Source organism: Accipiter gentilis, unplaced genomic scaffold, assembly GCF_929443795.1.
Source record: "Accipiter gentilis unplaced genomic scaffold, bAccGen1.1, whole genome shotgun sequence".
In the NCBI taxonomy this organism is placed as follows: Eukaryota; Metazoa; Chordata; class Aves; order Accipitriformes; family Accipitridae; genus Astur; species Astur gentilis.
The window spans coordinates 998,530-1,013,182 of record NW_026060824.1 but is presented as its reverse complement, the minus strand read 5'-3'; the positions used below and the strand labels follow the sequence as shown (position 1 = coordinate 1,013,182).

General features: G+C 51.9%; 1 protein-coding gene across 1 annotated transcript; it reads right to left on the bottom strand.

The window, feature by feature from the left end:
* Positions 1–1,217: 1,217 nt before the first annotated feature.
* On the bottom strand, positions 1,218–13,401 carry LOC126036787 (electroneutral sodium bicarbonate exchanger 1-like). The gene is made up of 22 exons (XM_049796985.1): positions 13,255–13,401; positions 12,654–12,789; positions 12,277–12,437; positions 11,161–11,346; positions 10,964–11,052; positions 10,685–10,842; positions 10,219–10,306; positions 9,567–9,713; positions 9,303–9,394; positions 8,795–8,969; positions 8,525–8,658; positions 7,742–7,987; positions 7,532–7,637; positions 6,454–6,615; positions 5,616–5,729; positions 5,116–5,277; positions 4,252–4,503; positions 3,371–3,439; positions 2,654–2,827; positions 2,417–2,554; positions 1,838–1,938; positions 1,218–1,317 (listed from the first exon to the last, which is right to left on the bottom strand). Exons 1-22 carry the CDS (start codon positions 13,370–13,372, stop codon positions 1,230–1,232), a joined length of 3,096 nt encoding a protein of 1,031 aa, XP_049652942.1. The 5' UTR covers positions 13,373–13,401; the 3' UTR covers positions 1,218–1,229.
* Between the last annotated feature and the right edge of the window lie 1,252 nt (positions 13,402–14,653).

Genomic DNA, 14,653 nt, shown 5'->3' with positions numbered 1-14,653 from the left:
TGGGTGTGCTCTGGCTGTCTGCCATGGCCAAAACACTGCTGTGTTATCAACAGCTTTCTAGCTACCAGTACAGAGCACAGCACTACGAGGGCTGCTGTGGGTTAAAGGAACTCCAACTCAGCCAGATCCAATACAGAAGGAAAGTGGAGGAACAACAGAGGGGGCAGCCCAGGGACACAGAGCCCCAGGTCTCATCTGGCCGCTCCTGTGACCATACGGTGTATGCAAAATCAAATACCTGAAGTGCTCCCTTAGATGCAGTTTACAGCCAGGGGACAAGAAGGTGGCAGTTCTGCATTTTGCAGCTCCCAGGCTGATGGCAGAGCCAAAGCAAAAAAAAAAAACCACAACAAAAAACAAACCAACCAAGAGAGGTAAAACTGGAGCGCAGAGAGCAAATGCTTTTCTTTCACCTTAGACCAACTGCTCGGACGCTCTCTATGCTGCCCTGCCGCAGAGGGCATCCCTCTCGTACCAGTAAGAGACATAAGAGTGAATTAAAGCCAGGACCCCGAACCAGACCAAAAACCTGGTCGTGATCAAGAAGAAAGCGGAGAATGCATCAAATATAACAGAAAATTATTTTGGACATTCCCAGTTTACATTTGAAAAAAAGAGGGGAAAAAAAAGAGGAGGAATTAGGTATTAAAAGAAGAGCACTGAATGATAAAGCAGTAGCAGTCCCTCTACCACTACAAACCCACACCCCCACACGCACGTACGCACACAGACTTAACACCACCAAACTCCCCTTGACTGTGACCTTCACCTCAGCTTGCTGGTCTAGAGATACTGAATGCCTGAAGCACACCAAGGATAACTGAAAACATCTGCATGGCTTTAATGGGAATCCTCCAACTGAAACAAAGCGCTTTCTCCCTCTGTCTGCGTTGGCACATCCCCGAGTCACGCTCTCACTCCTCTCCTTCAAAGTCAAGATTCCTAAACGTGAAAAGCGGGAGTGGGGAAAGGCGAAGGGAAGAGAAAAAGAGGGAGAGCATCATCAGTGGAAGACCTGCCAGCTGCTGCTGATTCAGCCCTGTTTGGGGGACCACCCCAGCAGAGAGGAGCTGGTTTGCATGCCACGGTCCTCCCTGCCTGTTCCCAGGGACAGGCCGTTTGCTCAGCCTTGCCGGCCAAAGCGTGGGAAAAGCGTAGATGTGCGCCGTCGCTTGCAGAGTAGCACGGTCACGTTCACGTGCAATCCTTTACCTTTTTCCTCCCTGGATTCAAAGGGTTTCTGTCTTCAAAGTGAGAGCCTTCCATACGGTCATTTGTGACATTTCATCCAGGATAACAATCTCAGAAGGATCAGTCCTGCAATAAATATTTTACATAGCAATCCGTGATTATGGGAACTGATGCCGCCAAGGGCATTAGCATCAGCAAGAGGAACAGCGGAGCCCCGAGAATCAAAGCTCCGCATAAGCGTGGGAGGTTTTGCTGGATGAGGAGTTTTGGGAGGCAAGCCGGGGAGCTGCAGAGCAACAGCTCTGTGCAAAGGCTTTTGCTGGGGCTTAGCCCCGGTCCGGGTTCCTAAGCCACTGCTGGTACAGATCACGCCTGCAACTCCTCATGTGTAAGTATGAGGATCTCCAGCTACCGTAAAGGCACTGATGAGGCAAGGTTTGAGGGTCAAACGCGAGTGCTGCAGCCACTCTGCTTGCGGTCAGAGCCCTGCAATCACTTCCTGCAGCCCTGCCCCCGAATTTGGTTTTCCCACCAAGCTGCCTGCTGGTTTCTGTGGGATGCCCCACAAAGAGGCAAGTGGAGAAAACTCTGCCAAACACCTTCAAGCTAATCTTGCCGGGGGTCCTGGCGCTTGGTGGAGCTTTACCTGTCACTGCTTTGCTTTGGGATATCCACATCACTGGTCTTCCCCACGTTCAGCTGAACTGAACTTGCAGCAGCAGCAGCTTCCATCACCCTCCTGGACTCCTGATGTAAAAAAGGGACAAATCACGTTCTCTGTCTTTGATCAAAGTGGAGATAAGCTGAATGCCCAGCACAAACTTAGCAGTCTGCCCTCCGCTTCTGCCCCTTGGCAGCTATAGGTATTAGTGCAGCAGGGAAGAAACCGTTCACTCCAAAGATTTCGGGGCAGGGGGACTGTGTGTTCAAAACACGATTATGAGCAAGTCTTGCCAGCAGCAGCAGCAGCAGCAGCATCTAATAATAATCATCATAATGATAATGACCTTTGTGAAAAACGACTCGTTTTAAAAATTACACCTGTATTCAAGCGTTCAGCTCACTGCTACTTGAGGAAACAAAGGTTACAAAAGTTACAGGCTATTGGGATCTATTTCGATTGAGTGCTGATCTTCCCCCAACATTTCCAGACAAGCTGTAAGAGAAACAGGCAATCTCACAGCCACACGGAGATGTCCAGCCCCGAGGACACAGCAAGCCTTACCTCTTCTTCTTCTCCGGCTTCATTTCTGGCATCGTCCAACTTCTTCTTCCTTTCTGGCATAAGGTCATCCAGAAAGCTGAGCTCTCGCTTTGAGAAGCAGAAATCCATCGCTTTCCGGACAAAGACGAGAGCCAAAACCTTCATGAATAAGAGGGAAGATGCGGTGAGCTCAGAGACGATGCCACCTCTCACTCCAACACTGCAAACACCCCGCTGCTGAGCGGTGGCAGCTCTTACCATCATGGGAAAGATGATGGCGGCACGGGACACCTTGATGGTCCAGAGCAGGACGAGGCAGGTCAGCTGGATCGCCGTGAAGAAATGCACCTTTCGCAAGGGCACGTGCCGCAGGTAGATGAAATCCGGCTGGTGTTTCGCCGGCATCCAAAACAGCTTCAAGCGATCAAAGAACTGCGAAATAAAAGGGAAAGGTTGCCACCTTGGGACTGCGGCAAGTTTCTGGCCCTCTCGAGACGTGGAGGCACTTTGCAGCATCTCGCTTGCCGTCAGAAATCCTGGATCCCACCGCATTCCTCCTGGGAGCAGCACCCATTTTCCCTTCGCTCCATCTATAAACCGGCTTGGCCCTGAGAGCTGCCCACCAAACGGCAACTATTCTATGCCATTCCATTATTAGCATTTCTCGGCCCACTGAATCCCCCCGCGAGGATTTCCACCAGTGGTAGAAACTGCCTTCCCTTTGCACCAAATTCCCCCGCTTTTCACGTAACCAAACACTGACCTGCCCTAAACCCTGCAACAGAGAGCGCTGAACTTGCCTGGTCCTCCCAGCCCCATATACCTCCTGTACCTCCACCAATCTCTTTTTTACACAAAAGAGTTTCATTGCTTGCTCTGCGAGAAGTTTTTCCCATGCCACTGCTTTTTTCCCTGCTGCTACAGAGACAAAATACCAGGGAGCCAACATGCTGCACGCTGTAAAAGAGTCCGTACCTGAATTCCTCTGAGTGACGACACACCCATGTAGAGAAAGACGCCATAAAGCACAGGCATTGGTATAAACTGGGGGGGGGGAAGAAAAAAAAAAGTAAGAATGCAATCGTTTCTTTTTCTGTATTGCATTTTCAGTATTACCACCCTCTTCCACAGGCACTGCCTAAAATTGCTTGAAGCTTTCCAGCTTCCATTCAGGCTTAGAGATGGGTCAGATTTTAACCATTTTTTTGCCATTTTGTGCGCACGAGTGAGCTAAGGCTCTGCTTTAGGCTGAACTTGGGAGTTACGTCTCCTCAGAATAATCCTATTTTCCAGAAAGGTTGGAGGAAAACAGGCGATTTCACCCGTGCTACCCTATGCCGCATTCTCTGGCGGTAGAAGAAACACTTCTGCCTATTCTTGGGGCAACAGGCAAAGGCCACAGGCCTCCTTTTAGCCTAGAGACGAGATTACTTTGTGGGAGGAACGTTCAAGGAAGCCCACGGGGATGACCTCAGTGTGTTTAGCTCCTGGGAACGGCTGCTCCCGGGCATTTGGGGAGCAAATTGCAGCCAGTAAAGGGCTGCCTGTTTGAAAGACAGCAGATGTGCTGGTCTGAATATGCTCAACTGTAACCCATAAACATGGGCGGGCCTGAAAGACACCCAAAAATTCAAGCAGTTGCGTTGCTTGCTCGCCTCGAGCACACCAAACGGGGGCCTGAAGGGCTGCAAAGCCTAACCGAGGCTGGTTCCCACCGTGGGTCAAGCCCCAAGGGTTGGGATCACCTCCTCCTCCTCCGCTCCACAACTAACTACTCAGGCCTGCAGAGAGGGGACTGTTTTGCTGTAACCTCCAACAAGCTCGCGGTTGTTGGGTGGTTTGCATTTTCCTCTCACCTTTAACACAGAAGTGAAGAAGACGGAGCAGCCCATGAGCACAAAGATCAGCAAGCCAGTGACTCTCTGCTCTCGTATCCCCAGAAACTTGGGTTGTTCTCCTGGAGCTGAGCAGTCAGACTCTACTTTGAGGCTATTCACGTGGGTGATGGACAGGACGGTCGCAGCCACAAACCAGGGCAGCCCCATCACAGAGCACACCCCGAGCATCACGGCCACCACAAAAAGGTCCAGGTGGTACCCGCATCCTTTCTGCAGGCAGGAAAACAAGAAACAGAGCATCCCATAGCACAAGAGCAAGGATAACGTCGCAAGTCAGACTCAAACCCTGCTCGAGCACAAGTCAACTTCTTCAGAATTCAAAACAAGAAATGGAAACAAGCAAGCGTGTATGCAGGCTTTGCACAAGCACGTGGCATGAAAATCTGGCAGGAGTTCAGAAACAATGGATATGCAGAGCTTGTGCGATAAATACTTCTCCAAAAAACAACAACCCACAACCCAAAACCACCAAAACCTTTTTTCCACTCATAAAGAAAATTCTACCACTTGCGAGGAAGGTGTGACTCTGAGTTATCCCTGGCAGCGCATCAAAACAATTCATTCCCCGCACCTGCTGCTGCTGCCATTTTAAAACAAAAACGCACTTCTCTATTGCTCCAAGATTAATTTGCTCCTCCAAAAGGTTGCTCATCTGAACTGCCCTGTCACTTGCTCCCTGCATCATCGTTAATCCAGGAGAGCATCCTGCCACGCAGCCTGACCTTGTCCCAAACCAATGCCTTCAGAAAGCATCGGGAATAAGAGCTTCTCCCCAGACCTGCAGCCCAGAAGGGGCTGGGGTCATCCCTCACAGGCCCTTACCTTCAGCTTGTGCTCCTTCCTGTTCACAATAACGGCACTGATCTGCTGGTCCATGAATATCAAGATGGTGCAGAGCAGAGCTGGGATGAGCGCAGCCAACACCGTCCACCAAGGGTTGGGTCCTATGGGGTTGATGAACCACCCACGGTCGTCTCTGGTAGGCTGCAACAAAGCCCACGCATCAGCATCGTCTCCCAGCCCAGGCACTCCACTGGCTTTCATTTTCCCCTCCCTCCCTGTGTCAGAGCACCTCCCAGCCCTGGCTTCATGTCCCCCTCTCCCGGGGGCTTCAGCAGTGCCAGTCTCCTCTTTGCAAGCACCTCTAGATACTTCCCCTGTAGGTATCTAGTTTTGGGGCCATCTTCTCGTTTCCAGGAGGAAGCAAGGCACTTGGAGGTGGAAGAGGAGATGGTCACACCACCAGCATCTCCTCCAGACTCAGCCCTGCCCTGCCCCGGCATCACCTTGTGGCACCCCCACGTGCCAAAACATCCCGTTACCTTGAACGCATGGGGGACCTGGAGCTTCGGCGATGGGATCCCAACCACAAAGTCAAGGAGCACCATGATGACGATGGTGAGGAAAACAGCAAAGTCACTCACTGTGGACCGTACCTGGGGCGAGAAACCAGAGGTGAGAGGGGCATGGCAAACAGGGCCGTAACGCGAGATGCAAGAGTTGCAGACATCCACAACATTAAGGCTGCTTAACCAAATCCCACCACCCCTCTGAGCACATGCAGCCTGATCCCTTGCTTAGATACTGCTGCTGTGTTTGTCCCTGTGAGATCTGGGGTCAGACAATAAAAAAAGCTTAATTAGGCGGACAAGGGTTGGTTTAAGTCAAAACCTAAAAATAATAATAATAATATTAAAAATAAGAAAACACATGTCTGACACTACAGCTACACTCACAGCTACAATGGCAACAAGGCACTGAGGCATCCTTTAGTCCTCAAAAGGAAGCTCCTCATTCGAATCTACTTTCCGCTCGAGCACATAATGCACAGAAGGTAGGGAAAAAATCCCCCAACCCCAACCCCCAAAACTTTGGGAAACCTGACTTCCTACTACCTGAGGAGAAAAAAAAATAAAAATAAAATAAATCAACCCCCCAAAATCTTCAATCTGGGGCAGGTCACGAGGCATGTGGGAAATGCTACGATGATTTTGCACTCATGGAAATGAGTGCGGGACATCCAAGCTCTTGGAGAGCTTGGCCTGCAAGGCCAACGTTTCCCAGCTTGACCAAGGCAGGGCAAATACTGCTTAGTGCTCCAGGAAAGCCATTTTGGGAAATGAGTGTGGAGATGGACACTGGCCACCATCTTCTACTTACTCTGGTTGGAAAGTAGCGGCTGGTTTTAAACTTCTTCAAGAAGCTTGACAGGGCAAAGGTGGCGAAGAAGAGGATGCAGCACCAGAAGAACACGTCAGGGGTGTAGGGGCCGTCGCGTCCACAGGCAGGTCCTTGAAACTCCCCACGCAAATACCGACATTCCTGGAGAAACAGAGCGTCAGGACACAAAGGCAGTGCACGTGCGGCAGGGAAACCTCGCATAGCTAGGGGGTTTTGAGGATCTTGGTCCAAGATCCACGACCCTGTAACTGCTCCTGCCAATAGAGATTTATATTTAATGAGCAGCAGCAGCTGAACAAGTGACACATTGAACTACACAGCGGAGAAATGAGATGTGAGGGCACACCATACCACGCACCCTTGGCACATTCTCTGCCTGCCATTCGAGCAATCGTGGCTAAAGAAGACACCAGAGGGGAAGGAAACACTGGAAACTCTTGGGGATAGAGAGAGAGGGAAGAGGGAAGGAGGGCTAAAGACAACCATGGTAGGAAAGGAGGAGAAGAGACAGATCGTCCCTCCCCAGGGGAGGTCTTGCAGAACCTGGCCAAGAGGGGATGAAGGCCACCATAAGAGCCTGCCGCCCTAGGCCCGGGCTCTGCTTCCGGCAACAACAGCCTGAGAGGCTGCTCAGACAAGCAAATTTATGCACGTACCTACAGACAGCACTGAACGAGAAAGCAAGGCCTGGAGTTACTAGGAACCCATTAAGGAGGCCAGCTACTACCTTTCAAGCATGAACTTAAGTCCTACAACTTCTACAATAATCAAACCACCCACTACTTAACCTTCCTCCCAGTCAGAAATACTGTCCTGCAACAGGCTTGACGGGGACACTTGCTACCCACAACGTTGGGGTAGACTGGACAAGGTGGACTCTCCTCCCCAGGACCAAGCGGCTTAAAACCACACGCTACATTTAGGCAAGGACTTTTCCGAGCAGCACTAGCACAGTTTGAAGCCCATCATTCCCTGAAGGGCTCTGACTTTTGCACCAGGCAAATGCCCCTGGACCCCATGGACGCGGCACGAGGAAGCAGTGGCTCGGGGCACTTACGGTCACCGTGAGGTTTTCCCAGGCGATGCCAGACACGTTGATCTTGTTGCTCGCCCAGAAACGCAGCGTTTCGTTGCTGGGATGGGTCGGTGCCTCACACTTACAGCGGGGAGGAGAGAAGCCAAGACAGGGGTAAGGGAAAGGTGATGGAGGTGCAGCCCGGAGCTCCTGCCAAGGGGCAGCAGCTTTCTCAGGGGGAAAAAAACCCACTAGTAGCTGGTGAGGAAGTCCAGCTTGCTGTGCATGTGCACAGGGTAGGTGTCTCGCAGGTGACTCAGCTTCTCCAGAGCCTCGTAGATGAAGATGATGCAGATGAGGGAGGCAAAGGCTTCTTCCGTGAAGCGGGTGACGTAGCACACCAAACAGCTGGCGTCGGTGGCCACCAGCACTATGCACAAGAAGGCGGTCCACAGCCCAATGCACGCCCGCAGAGACAGATAGGAGAGCGTGTATTCCCTGGGAAAGCAGAATGAAACAAAGGCTGGAAAGGCCAGCAAGAGGCCCTGAGCCATGCCTGCCTTTGGGGAAAACGGGGAGCAATTTTGGAGCGTGTCAAGGCTGCGGATGGGAAATGCAGTTTCCATGTACTACTACAGAGAGCCTCGGGGCTGTGGTGCAGGGTGTAGACCCACAGCAGGAGAGGCCAATTATTTAGTTACCACTGTTTAACACGGATCTCGTGTTAACACCTTGGAGGCTGCTTGAGGTCAGGTCCCTCTTGGGCCAGGTGGTGTTCTCCCACATCACCCTGACGCCCTAACACTGAAACCAGCTGGGTTTGCACCCAGTCACCTGCTGCCAGCAAGCTGGGGCTTAATAATAAACCTTATGGCAATAAGGGTGGTTTATCTCCCATCAAAGCCATCGCAACAAAAGGACTGTCACTAAAATCTAGCAACTACCCCTAAGAAAAAGAAAAGAAAAGCATCTTTTCTCCATCACTGCCCCCTTCTGAAGGCTCTCGCAGCACCCAGCTGCGGCAGCCTGCCTTACTTGCAGAATTTGTAGAGGATCTTCTCAAACACCAGGACGGGTCCGGTGCTGCCGAGGATGGTGAGAGGTTGGCCGGCAAAGAGGCAATACACCACGCCGGCCATGGACGCGCCCAGCAGCGACTCCATGGCACTCTGTCCGGGGAAGAGAGGCGGCCGTGAGTAAATAAATCGTTAGGGAGAAACAAAAACCAAAGCCGGTTCACTGCAGCAGGGACTTTGGCCTGAGTTTTACCCTCCCCCATCCCCCCCAACAGAGAGAGGTGCTCACTATGTGGCCATTGGTCGCCTCCCCCAGCAGTCCCCCAAAGGTGATGACAGGGGACATGCAGGCACAGTAGAGGAAGAGGAAGGACGCCAGGCACTGCAGGCTCAGACCATCCCGGAAGTCGCTCCAGAACCACGGGGCTTTCCGCTTCACGTCCAGGGTCAAACCTCCAAAGAGCCTGCAGGAAGGAAAAAGAAGAGAGTCTGTTCTCTTGGAGGAACACGTCGACTTTGCTTTGCTGCAGAAGGGCAATCACAAGCATAGAGTAACTTTCGTGGCTAAAAAGAAGCACTCTCCTTCAGCCCAAATCAAGAAAACCTGCGTGCAACGGTGATGGTTGGGGCTGAGCCCAGCTGCCCAGATCTCCCCCCTGCCCAGCCCAGGGGACCAAGCTGGCAATGTGGAGCCCCTTCACTGAACCAGCTAACCCCAAAGACCTGCTAGAAGGGAAGGTGCATGCTCAGATTTGAGAGGCAAACAGAAAAAAAACCCAAACTATTACAGCTCCCACCTTCCCGTCCGCTGCAGTTCAGGGCCACTGTGTTTCTCCAGCGTGCTGTGAGAAGCACTGTCATCAAGAGCTCCTGGCATCTTCCTTTTTTCCTGTTAAAATGGAAGTGAGATAAAGCTATGGACTTGTAACCACTGGCTTGTTTTGCTTCTGGTCTGGCTCTGTGACTGTGTCAGAGTGGGACCTTGTGAATTTGGGCCCCTGAACAGCATCCCCAGCCATCCTGCCCATCCCCCTCATGCCTCCCGCCGACGTGGCACCCACCTGCGAAGGGACGTTTTTCGGGGGCTCGATTCGGATTGATGGATCCCACTCTCCTGGCGGCAAGACCGTGACCTGATCCAGAAACTCGTCGATGCCAGCCACGAGGTCAGCCCCGTTCTTGGCTTTATAGGCAACGTCACGGAAAACCTGCCAATAGAAGACAACCTGGTGAGAGGACAACCCAGCTCGGATGTCCTAACCAGTGCAATAAGCTCTTGGCTAAACGCAAGGCTTTTTCACCAAAATTCCCTGCTGGAAAGGGCAGGAAATATTCCCCCAAAAGGAAAAATCTGCGCATCACGGCACTTGTAATCATCTCCCCCACGAGGCCCCCGTCCCCCACGGCACACCATACCCTTCTGCTTAAAGAGCAAGAGAAGTTTTACTGGCCCTGGCAATGCCACCACTGGGGACAGCGTGCTGGGGACCCCGGCGAGAAGGATGAGGTGCAGGATGCACCCCGGGCGGGATTTCAGCCTCCAGGATGTGGGGTGATGCAAATCTGCGTGTTTGCTTTGGGGTGAGAAAGAGGGCTGGGCTATTTGGAGAGCTGCGGGCAGCTGGGACAGCAAATCCTCTTCCTCACTACTTCAGAGACAGGGAGAGCTGAAGAAAGGCAAAAATGACCCGGAGCTATCTCATCTTGTCGCACCTCATCCGTCATGATAGTGGCCATGGACCTGCCGATCTCATGGTACTGATGGGCTTTTCCTTCTGGTCCAAGCAAAACAAACAGGAACCTGGGCAAGAAAAAGAAAATGAGAGAGAGAAGAAGGTGTCTTTTCTCCAAGAGCACCCAAGGAAAGCCCTGGCAGCTCCCAGCCCAGAGCGTGGCTCAAGACGGGACACATAGGCTCAGCGATGCCGCGATGAATTTGAAATTCTTCAAAACAGACGGCAAATGTAATTTGGGGGCCAACTTTCATTACAATTGGCCGATGGGTTTAAAAGCTACAGCAGGGAATGGAGAAATGAAGGCGAGGAGACGTGGGTGGGGGAAACGTGCTTGCTCCCCCTCCCACTAGCCTTGTTCCCTTGGGACACCAAACTGATGCCTGCAACTTGATGTTTGGTTGGGTGTCTTTTTTACGGAAGAAATTTGCGCTTCTCATTCGCACCTTGTTGGGATGGGAACTTCCGTCATGCCTGAGAGGAGGACAGCCGGGCTCAGGCGGACAAATGCCACGATGGGCTGGTGAAGGAAATCCAGCTCTCCTACGAGCACGTTGGATGCTTCAGCCCCGGTGGGAATTTTCTTCATCAAGTGCAGCTCCGCCTGGGCACGACAAGCGATTTTCAGGCAATTACCCCAAAAGCAAAGCCCACAGCGCTCTGCAGCACACTCTGCAAGAGCAAATCTGGCCCTAAAGGCGTTAAGAAAGCTACGAGTGTCTCACCTTGCTTAAATCCATAGCTCTGCTCTCACGGGTCACCCCATCTTTAGCTTCCGCAGCGGTGGGAGAAGGACAAGGGGTGATTGTTTGGGCTGGTAGGAAAAAGAAAGACACTCAGAAAGATGGACAAGGAGCAACTGGGACGCTTCTCCTTTGCCTGGGCAAGTCTAATGGGGCCACAGCCCTGCAGAAACCCTCACCTGGCTTGTAGAGGAGGTGCAGGTCCGACTGCCTCTTGCTCACATCAGCAAACGAGCAGACAGCGGGGAGAAGGTTGGTTGTCTTCTCGTTCTGATGGTGGTGCTTCCTCAGAAGGACTTCTCGAACTTGCGCCCGCACGTGCTCGTCAAACTCCGTGGACTGTTCTTGCTGGGCCAGGATCATATCTGAGGATGGCAAAGGGAAACAAAGCCATCAGAGCAGAAACCCCAACAAGTCCCGACCCCCAAAGCCCCCAGGGAAGGCTGTGCCACACAGGCTGCACCCTAATGCCCGCTCAGCCTTGCATAGCAAGGCCTTTTAATAATGTTCAGCCTTTGCAGTGAAAACGAGAATTTTCTTTTGCTAAGAAACATCATCCAAGTGCTTATTCATCATTCCGCTAAGATAAATATTTCCCATTCTAAATAATGCAATTTTCTTGCCCGACCTGGCCTTTCTGACTCTACACGTTTACCCAAATTATAAGCAATCTATAGCACAGACGTTCCCAGTTTCCCGTGCTGATCGAGTGCAATTTGCTGAGCCCAGGGAGAAACATGCTAAGAACGGCTCCGACTTCTCCAGCCCTTGAAAGGGCTGAATGGAGACCTGCTGCCAGTCAAAGATAACTTCTCCAAAGTGGCTTTTGCAATTAACTTCAAGTATCTTCCCCACAGAAATACACTGCTTGGTCATCGCCAGAGAAACTCTGCCTTAAAACTCTTAAATGCTGGATGTTAAGGCAAAAGTAAAACAAAGAATGCGAGGAAACAGCTTGTAAGAAATAGTTCCTTTAAGGTGGTTCAGCTCTTACGCAGACTCCGTATTTCTAAGAGCAGCCTGCTAAGCCCTGACACACACTCCTTTTTGGCTGCAGAATATTCTCTAGTGGCTTCTCCAACTCCACAAACTGCTTTCAAAAGGACCCCATATTGGAATAAAAAAACAGTGCGACTGTTGCACGCCCAGTCTACATCCAAAAACAGCTCATGAGAAAAACACAGTGGCACTTCTGGAAAAGGACGTGCCATTGGGGCAGGGTTTGATTTGGGAGTGAAGAGCACCGTGGTGAGCTGAGCTCGGCCATTCCCGGAGAGATGCAGTGCCCACGGTACCTGCAATCTCTTCGATGCTGTTGGCACGAACGTCCAGCAGCACCGACCCATTGCTGATGCAGCTCCTCAGCTCGGAGAGGCTGTGCAAGGACAGCGTGCCAACGTAGGGCTTGCTCCAGCGCTCGCCGCCGTCTTCCACGTCCTCCTCAAACTTCAGCCACCTGCGGACATCGGGTGCGATCAGCCCCATTGCACGAAAACAGCCCCAGCTCTGCAGCCCCTTTGACAGAGCCACGGGGTGGCAAGAGGAGAAGGCTCCTCGTGCCGCCACCTGCAGCTGCAAAAGCTTCGCGTCCTGGAGAGGAGAAAGCAGAGCCCACGGGCGCTGCCAGTGCGGGGACTCCTCTCCCACCGCAGCCAAAGCAGCAGGGATTTACCTTGCCGTTTCCTTCCACTCGGCATCTCGGCCCTCTTTTACACAGATCTCATCCAGCTCGGAGAACAAGTGGTGAGGGATGTGCTGCTCGTCCTCCTTGGTCCTGAGAATGAACTGCACCCGCTGGGACGGGGAGCCTGGGGGCAGAAGGCAAAGACCCATCCCGTTACTGCGCCTGAACACAGCTTGTCACCCTCACGTGCAAAGTGGCCATCAGCACCAGTGCAGCCATAAACACCGGGCTGGCCCCTCTCCTCTGCGTCTCTCTGGGCTTGCACAGAGCCGTGAAGAAGGAGAAGCATCTGGTCCACCTCTGCATAAGGATGGGCTGCTTTCCTTCCCCACATTGCCATTTTTAAAGCCAGGATCCCTCTAAGGAAGACGAGCCTAAACCCATTATGCATTTAACTGCACTTAAAAAAACAAAAAAAAACAAAAAAAAAAATAAAAAAAAAAAAAGAAAGTAAAACTTGGGAAAAAGAGGGTGTTGCTCAATAAGGCCACTTTCCCTCGGAAGAACAGCAACTCACTCAAACTAGCCACGGGGACGTGCTTGCAGAAGGCCCCAGTGCCCACGTTGCCCCCAGTTTAGCGAATGCCGCGGTGGGACTTACAGTGGTAGCCCTGCTCTGTCGGGGCAGACTCCTTCTCCCGTTCCCCTTCCCGATGCTTCTGGCTGTGGCGTCGGTGATGCCGGTGGCTCTGCCTAACCAGTGGCATCTGCGCGCCCACGTACAGGGTCCGGTGGCCTGCGAAAAAGCAGCGTTTTTTGCAGCGCTCTCGGCATTGCGGCAATAGTTGAGGTGGCCGGTGCCTTGCTAAGCCACGGTTCAATCCCAGGAGCAACGCCAGCTTCCCTTAATGTTATTTTCACTGGACGTCCTTTTTTCCAAGCCTATTTTACTCGAGCTTTGCAACAACACAGCAACAACAAGTGTTGGCTCCGGGTCATCTAAAAGTGCCCTGAAAGTATCGGACCTCTTCTCAAATTCCAGCTTCGGCTGGACAACACTCAGACTTGCTCATTAAGCAGCAACACGAGCTAATTATTTTCAAAAGCTCTGTATGGCACGAGGCGACAAGAGACGATCAAATCAGTCCCATTGCAATGAACTCCAGAACAAAAAAAGAAAATCACAGCCCCGTGTCTGCAGCCCTGAAATGATTCTCCTGACCTCTCCAAGCCAGGAGCAACCTCTGCGAGAAAAAAAGCCGTGAATTATCAAGCCCCGTGGCTACAACTCACACCGTGGCCTCCCGGGAGGCTTTTTCCCTCCGTTTAAAAAGCCATAATAGTAAAAAATGTGACAATAACTGTGTTGCTTTATTGAGAAGCGCGGCACGTTTCGCTGCACATGATTTGACACCCAACAAGGCACACTGGAGAGACTTTGTGCAATGGGAAAACGCGCTGGGCTAGTGGCTCCTCCACCAGGATCTCAGCAGAGACTCACCTTCCAACTCCTCCTTCTCATAGCAAATACTGACAGCGTTGCTCCTTCTTCCCCGGTCAATCACTGCCTCCTCGTCATGTCTCTGTTTAGCAATGACAAGAAGGGAAAAGTTGGGGCTGGGGGTGGAGAGCTCCCTTACGTCCTCCCAGACATCACCCACCCCTGCATCCACGCGAGTCCACGAGCCATCACGCCTCTGCGTGCCTCCTCCTCCTTCAGGCACAGCCCTAAAACCACGGACTTGTAGGAGGTTTTTCTTCCCATACGCAAATAAAACAGCCCATAACATCACCTGTACTGTATAACACGAGAGTCTGGACGTATTTAATACAGCAGGAGAGGGATGAGTGTTTCAGACAAAAAAAAAACCCACCTCCCGCTTTGTTCTTGAGGTTCCTGTCTAAAAAAGTGATTTCCAAAATGGAAAAAAAAAACCCAACCCACAAAACTGCACTTTTGAGCCCCGGCCGCGCTACCTGTAACTCTTCCAGAAGTGTCATTTTGTAACGCCCGTTTGGGTTCATCCTCACGTCAGTCACTGGGTTTT